Source organism: Pseudorasbora parva, chromosome 17 (assembly GCF_024679245.1).
Source record: "Pseudorasbora parva isolate DD20220531a chromosome 17, ASM2467924v1, whole genome shotgun sequence".
Lineage (NCBI taxonomy): Eukaryota > Metazoa > Chordata > Actinopteri > Cypriniformes > Gobionidae > Pseudorasbora > Pseudorasbora parva.
This window is the reverse complement of record NC_090188.1, coordinates 15,249,565-15,257,527: the sequence shown is the minus strand read 5'-3', so window position 1 is coordinate 15,257,527 and position 7,963 is coordinate 15,249,565. Positions and strand designations below refer to the sequence as shown.

The window sequence follows — 7,963 nt, the reverse complement described above, 5'->3', positions numbered from 1 at the left end:
GCCTTTGTTGTTGTTTCTTTTTGTGATGAGTGTTTCATTTTGTTTTGTTCTTCATAAGAAGAATTTGGCCTAAATAGCCAAGGCAATAATTTTGCTTTAAGGGCTGCACAATTAATCAAAATAAAAAGTTATTTTGTCTTTGTTCAGTAACCAAATTATAAAACACGCTGTGTGTTTCTGCATGAACTGCGGCACTCTGTTAAACGCATGCTATGTTTCAGCGTGGCTCGTCACAGTGAATTCTGCAAACTTATAATGTACATTTGAGAATGCAATGTGTGCCACGATGAGTTTATTTTTACATTCGCATAATTTCCAGTTATGTTTTATGCACAGAAATTTCAACTGATTTGGGACAAACAAAAAAAAAGTTTTGTAAACCTGTAGTCAAATATAGGCTACACAGAAAAGCTATTCACACTGAGCTTAACCCCAGGTTATCGTCTTTCTCAAAGGGTTAGTTCACCCAAAAATGAAAATTATTTCATTAATTACTCACCCTAATGTCGTTGGACACACATTTAAAAAAAAATTTGAGCACAAAACTATTCTCGTCACTTCGTAAAATTATTGTACAGCCACTGTAGTGAGATGGGCTTTGTAGCGACGTCTTTAGTGCCTTTATGGGTCTTGTGAGTGGGTCAGTGGAAATATACTGAATGCCAATGGAGGCCTATCTGAAGCCTTTCTCTGCCTTCAGCTTTCAACAAAAATATCTTCATTTGTGTTCCAAAGATGAACAAAGGTGTTACGGGTGTCCAACGACATGAGGGTGAGTAATTAATGAAATCATTTTCATTTTTGGGTGAACTAACCCTTTAACCCTGCTTTAAACCCCGGGTAAAGGAACGTTTCACACTTGTTATTTAAAGAGGGAATTTTGCACCGTTTTTTACTCAGGGTTATGAAACCCTGCTCTGGAGCTCTTTTGCGATGTTAACTCCATATTGTGGAGGCAAACTTGTATGACCACGGTCCTATATTTAAGTCATTAATCTACGTTCACTAACAGTGCGATTATGTACGGGACGGGACACGGGAGTGACAACTGCATCAACCTGATCACATGTAAATGCGTATAAATAGTACCAGTGTGCTATGTCCTGGAATGTATACGCCAAAACTAATTTTGGTGTGCATATGATATGCACTTTATGGCGTGTATATGACACGCTCTTGGGTAGGATTAGAGTGGTGGGTATAAAGTATAAAAAGGGGGTGTGAGGTCATGATTGACAGCTTTTCTGTGTGAGGTCGTCACTGAGGCACCAACAGACTTTTTTTCTGTATTTTTGGCAGCAGATTGGAGCTTTAGCTTTAATATCTACATTTCCATAACTGTTTATTTCACACCAAAATAATGAATTGTTCTGCATCTGCAAGAGGGTGGGCGGTCTTTTGATATTGCGGCTCTACTTCCTGCTCTCTACTCCACAGACTCGGTCCCAAATATGCACAAGATATCAGCGCCATATTCAGATCCGACCTCCGGCAGAAGAGAATAAAGTTGTGTCGTCCATATATATTTTTTGTACAGCCTATGAATTACACTGAAGCTTCTTCCGGGCAATGAAGATTTAAAAGATAAACTAGCAGATCAATTGGACTCGTAAGAAGGTTCAGTTTTATGGAGATTGCCATCTTTTATATTACTTTGGTCACTGTCGCTATGGTTACTGCAGGCTTGACTCGCCTTACACGTTCTTTCAGAAAATATTGCAGACATTACTGTAAGTTGCTGTTTGAGCTAAATATTTTACTCACACCTGTAACTAAGGCCACATTTACACTATGCACAATTCTATTTTGTGACTATATCGGATTTATTTTTATTACCCCGCTTACATCATCTTTTAAAAGCGACCTATATCCGATATTTCCAGTTACACTATACACTGGCGAAAAGACGCTCTGACCCGGAAAAGTGATTAAAACGGCACGATTTGCAATGGATGCTGACGAAATGATTATTAAACGTTTTGCTTTCCGCACCATCTTTAAAGGTCAGCAAAATATTGCTCTTGTTAGGCGGAGAAAAAAGAGAGACCTTGATCATAGTTTGTGTCCACCTGAGCTGACGTCATTCAATTCCGTCCCTTTTTCAATGACGTTTGACTCGCGCTTACTGGGGAATATCCGATTTGACCGCTTGCATGACAGATGCACATGCACGTGTCCGAATCGTTTTGTACTTATTACCACATGAATGAGGCCTGAATCTGATCGGAGGATATCGGAATTCATGTGTTGTTGTTTTTTTGTTTGCTTTTTTTTCTGTTACACATTCACGTCATATCTGATCTGTGCCACATGAGAGGACAAAAAAAACGGAATTGTGTCACTTGATCCATGCGGTGTAAATAGTGCCTAAATGAGGTCGTTAATCCCAAAAACTGACAACAACGGACCATTTAGTAGGCCAAGTAGGCAACAGGCTAAGTGAACTTCAGACTTACATTCTTGTGGTAGTTCAGACTTGCCAAATTTAACTCAGGAGAATGAACTCCTAAGGACGGGAGGACACAAGTCCAGTGATTCTGCTAATGGAACCGCAGCGTTCTTGATAGCGTCACTCAGCTCGCTCTCACTCCGGTTATCTCTGTATGTATATTTTAGGCTACAATAAAATGAAATATGTCATAAAACACCACTCAACCCATTTTCATTTCACTTAAACATATTAGCTACACAAATGTGGTTCAGGCAATGAATACATTGATTATATTCACTTCATGTTTATAACAAAACAAAATATAAGACAATTCTGCCTCTTCTTGTCTACAAAAAATAATAATAATATGTGGTTCAAACAATTAGTGTGCATCTGATTATCTTCACTGTAATAAAATTAAATATGCAATAAAACACAACCCAGTCTATTTTTGGTAAATGCCAGTTTTAATGATCAATAATAGCCATTATAATATTATAAGTAAAATAAATAAAGCAAACAATTTAGTCAAACATATAAGGCAGTGCTATAGGCTACAATGGTAAAGTTAAAGCTGCAGTCTGTAAGTTTTGCCTCTGTGTCACCATCTCTGTTTGAAACTTGGAATTATAGGTAGTTGCTGAATGATTATCTTTACGTGGGTTGTGCATCATCATGCCTGATCAGTGCGGATGAATATAATATTTTGAGGAGTATGTGTAAGCTGTCACCGCACCAGTGTGGATATACTGTAAGCTACTTTGGAATTACAGATACAACTATCTTGGAAGTATGACCAAAATAATAAGTTTCACCGGAAAATGTCATCTGTTCAAGCGAGTAATGTGTCTGCCACTTTTGTTCTCAACGCCAAAGAAAAAGCACAAATTGCGCTACCAACAGTGATGAAATCTAACGATCGATTAGCTCATATCACATCATGTCAATTATTAGTATTGTTACACCTCGTTCTCAAAATATTAATGTTACCAACATCATCATTGCGTGTCTATATGTGTATTTATAGTGTATTAACGTTACCTGTAGATTTTAATTTCTGTTCAATCTCATGCTTTTGACTACGGGGGAATCTCCAGTTGCCACTGATGATTGTTGTATTGGACCTTTCTGGATTACAATCCGCCATCAAAATGATATGTTTAATTATTATTAGAAAAGACTATACATGATCTGCTCCTCACATGTGATACTACTACTAGCTGGACTCTTTCTTAATGTATACAGACATGACATAATGACGCAAACGCATGCTCGAATTTCCTGTGGAAATCCACCAGTACCGCTCAAATTATAACAAATTATTACAAGCTTACCATTGTGAATCGGGCTGTGGTACGGTTTGAACACTGGCTGGTTATGTACTTGCTCCATATTTGAAAAGTTATGGACTGCAGCTTTAAATAGCATAACAATATAAAATTATGAAATTTCTCTTTGCCCTCAGCCAAAAACGATTTTCCAGGGAACAAATTATAGATTAATGAGACCAAAGATCGTCCGTTAGATCTACACAAGACATGTTTAACCACTACAGAGACATCCGAGCCAGCTGCACGGCAGAAGGACTAGCTGAGGAAACGCTGCTCTTGGTGGGTTAAAGGGTAAGTTCACCCAAAAATTACAAATCTGTCATTAATTACTCACCCTCATGTCGTTCGACACCAGTAAGACCTCCTTTCATCTTCGGAACACAAATGAAGATATTTTTTGTTGAAATCCACCGGCTCAGAACGGCCTTTATTGGCATCAATATAATTTCCTTTCTCAAGACCCATAAAGGCACTAAAGACGTCGTTACAAAGCCCATCTCACTACAGTGGCTCTACAATCATTTTATAAAGAGATGAGAATAGTTTTTGTGTGCAAAAAACAACAACTAAATAACAACTTAGTGATGGCCGATTCCAAGCAAAGCTTCCTGAAGCTTTGGAGCTTAAAGGGGTACTTCAGCGCTGGGAAGATGAATCTGTATTTAAACTGGGTCATCAATGTAGTAGAAATGTGAAATTATTTTTGAATTTGGTGCCTTCTAGACTGAGAAAAGACAGAAAATGTATTTTTGTCTCATGGGGATGAAAGACTATAATTCCCAGAATGCTTCGCTGCCCTGTGAGGCCATTCCCAAAGCCACCAACTTGATTACTGTGACGGAGTTAGAGAAGACACTACAATTAAAAACTGAACGTGTCTGTTCAATAAAATGAGTGAGTCACCGCGCGAGTCTTACAGCACTAACTGCAGGAGTGAGACAAATGAGCTGATGAGCTCTTGTGATTAGAGCTGAGGTAATCGCAACTACACTCGCGGCATACATTCACAACGCGAGTTCAGTCTGGCGCGTTTCGGTTCATGCCTTTGCAAGCTTAACTTTCATGAATTTGAGAAGTTAAAAGACTTACATTGCTCACAATAGCTCAGTTTAAATGAGTGCCTGTAGCTGCCAGCTGAGCTGTGAGTGTGATCTCCCATCCCCCATACGCGGGTTCAAAACATGCGGAAATGGCTCCCTCTGCTGGCTGTAGTCTTTAGCCTTTGGCTAAACATTCCTCCTATGATGCAAATATCGTCAATTTGCGTCATAGGAGGAATTTTTCCAGAAATAAAATGCATAAATCTCTTGTCTCAGGGGGATTTAAGGGGGGAAAGCACAATCATTTGATTTGAATATACTCCAGGGTTTCTACTGATACAAAGCCATATGCTAATCATTGAAGTAACCCTTTGATGAATCATGATTCGGATAGCTTGTCAAACCACCAAACTGCTGAAATCACGTGACTTTGGCAAATTGATACACTGACTCATAACACTCCGTAGCTTTGTTTTGAAATGAACGCTGAGCGCCCGGTGATCGCCTGGATCTTACAACTCCATAAACATCAGATCTAAATAGATTTTAAATAGATGACATCTTTATAAATAAACCACAGATTTGAGCTTTAAACAAGTACATTCTCGACTGAAAAAGTCTTAAACAACATTTCGACACAAAAATATTTTTTATTAAATTACGATTTTTGGTTGGTGCAAGATGCATTCTGGGATACCTGTCTGTCTCAAGCCACCTTCTGATGCCTCCGCGATAAAAAGGTGTGGATCAAGGACACATCTGGGGATTTAAACTGTACTTGGCTGGATGTGAATTTTGAATTGGAACAGTACTTATGCAGGAACTGATGACATGATGTCCACAAGTAGTCTACTGACAAAAACGCATATTCAGAAACGGCCAATGTGACGTTGCACACAATGTGAAATGATGCAGTGTTAGAATATTACACCTAGATGCTTATAGCAACCAACAACCTATCACGTGCCTTATATTTACGCAAACGGAAACACTTATTATATACATAAACAGTAATTTGTGTTTGATAGGGAAAATGTTGAACGTCGGTGGAAAATGTGACAATTGTAGTGAAGAAGAAGTTTCATTATCACCTTTATAGATTGAAAAGTTAATAAAAAATATATTACACAATGCTAGAGCTTTTACATAAACAGGTCGCATGCTGCGTTTGTCCACTCATCACTGGCACTGTGAATATGCAAATATTAACATAGGGTTATACAGTGGCATGTCACTTTATGAATATCCAGAAATAATTGTTAAGGTAAATTATGAGGAGTGTGAAACGTGAAGCAAGATAACCTGGGATTTAAAATGACTCAGGTTTAACTATTTAAAGTGTGAAAAGCACACTGTTTTCCACCAAAATAAAAGCTAACATTTCAAAGACATTAAACATAAGTACAACTCTATAACACAACTATTTTCATCTTCATTTTTATAATGAGTTAAAATAATAATAAATTAACTGTTATTGAAAAACACTAGTGTGAATGTGGACTGAGACACTATCATAACTAAAAAGAAGTAGGCTACCTAAACAACTAAAGTCCTGCAAAAAGTACTAAAGTCAATACAATGACAATTTATATATTACTTTATTTTACCCTATTTAATTTGATAACTGAAATAAGTCGTAGTTGTTTTTTATAAAGACTGAACCCAAGTATGTACACTCTTAAAGAGCAACTATTCCAATGTTTTCATATGAGATGAAATGTTTATCATATCTTATGCAATATAATTATTTGTCCAAATGGTGCAGCCCCTTTCCTTATTTACACTTGTGACTGAACTGCTGAATCAGCACTAACAAGTTGTATAGTACAAAAAGAGCAGAGTGAAAAGCTCAGGTATCTTTCTCATGCTTGACTCAACCCGAGAGGACCATGACGAGGCTCACTTCATTCGTTCTCTTTATTGTCTATTGTGGTCTGTCGTTGTCCCGTAAGTACAAGCAATTTAATGCTAACAGTACGAATTTTGAAATGCAGGGCTCACTAAATAATATCTCTGGGGAATGAAAATGAATTTAGACTGCTTTCATTATTTCATCTTGTTTTTGCCTCTGCATATTTGTTCCTTAATCAACTACTGTAGTATACATGGGTCAACCAGTGTAGGTTCACATTATTTGAAAGATTTATAATGTCTTAAGTGTTCAAAACATCTTATTATTTATTCATCAGAGCCGAAAACGGAACAAAAATGTCTGAGGGGGAAGGTCATCACATTCCCAGAGCTGAGCACCAGGAGCTGGGTGAAGCTCTACGCGAACGAATCCATGGATCTGTCTGCAGCCACCGTGTGTATGCGATTCTACTCTGACCAGATGACCGCCAGCCCATGTCTGTTTTCTCTGGCCACACCGTCCCACCCTCAAGACTTTTCTTTTGTTTGGTCAGCTGACACCAAACAATACCAGATGTTCATTCATAGCGTCCCTGTTCAATTCAAAGGGTTGACGTTTAACCTAAATCAGTGGAACTCGGTGTGTGCGACCTGGGATGCTAATAGTGGTCTTGCGCAGATGTTTGTGAATGAAGTAGGCAGCATTAAGAAGGTGGCCGGCACTAAGGTACCTTTTAAAGGAGAGCCTGTCATAACACTCGGCCAGTGTCAGACACAATATGATGGAGGGTTCCAGCAAGCCAATGTCTTCACAGGTTTTATATCAGATGTGCACGTGCACAAACAAGTCCTTACCCCCCGTCAGATTAAGACCTTCATTGATTCAAAGATCAAATACAAAAATGGTGACTACATTACCTGGCACAGTCTGAAATACAGCATTGCTGGGTCTGCACAAGTGGAAGAAAAGCAGCAAGTAACCTTCTACACCAAAGAAGAACAGTGAGCTGCAATGTCAGTGTAATGTCATGAGAAATGAATAAACATCTTGACAGTGAACTCTGTGATGGCTTTTTTAAAAATATTGACCAAAAAAAGAGCATGCTAACAGACTTGAATTAGTTTCAGACTTTGGTGCAGTTTAATGATCAGCTTGAATAAAGCTGACACAGTAGCCTCAAGTTTCAATATATTCCCACCCACTCACTCACTACCCACATAATGACCAACTGATTTACCACTAATATTGCAAAATGACTCATGCAAGTTCATTTTATCAACTTTTAACATTCTGAAGTATGTTTAATTGT

The 7,963-nt window shown here is 38.2% G+C and overlaps 1 protein-coding gene across 1 annotated transcript; it reads left to right on the top strand.

Moving 5' to 3' along the window:
* Positions 1-4,100: 4,100 nt before the first annotated feature.
* On the top strand, positions 4,101-7,659 carry apcs (amyloid P component, serum). The gene is made up of 2 exons (XM_067422286.1): positions 4,101-4,116; positions 6,992-7,659. The coding sequence occupies exons 1-2, from the start codon at positions 4,101-4,103 to the stop codon at positions 7,657-7,659; spliced, it is 684 nt and encodes a 227-aa protein (XP_067278387.1).
* The last annotated feature ends 304 nt before the right edge of the window (positions 7,660-7,963 follow it).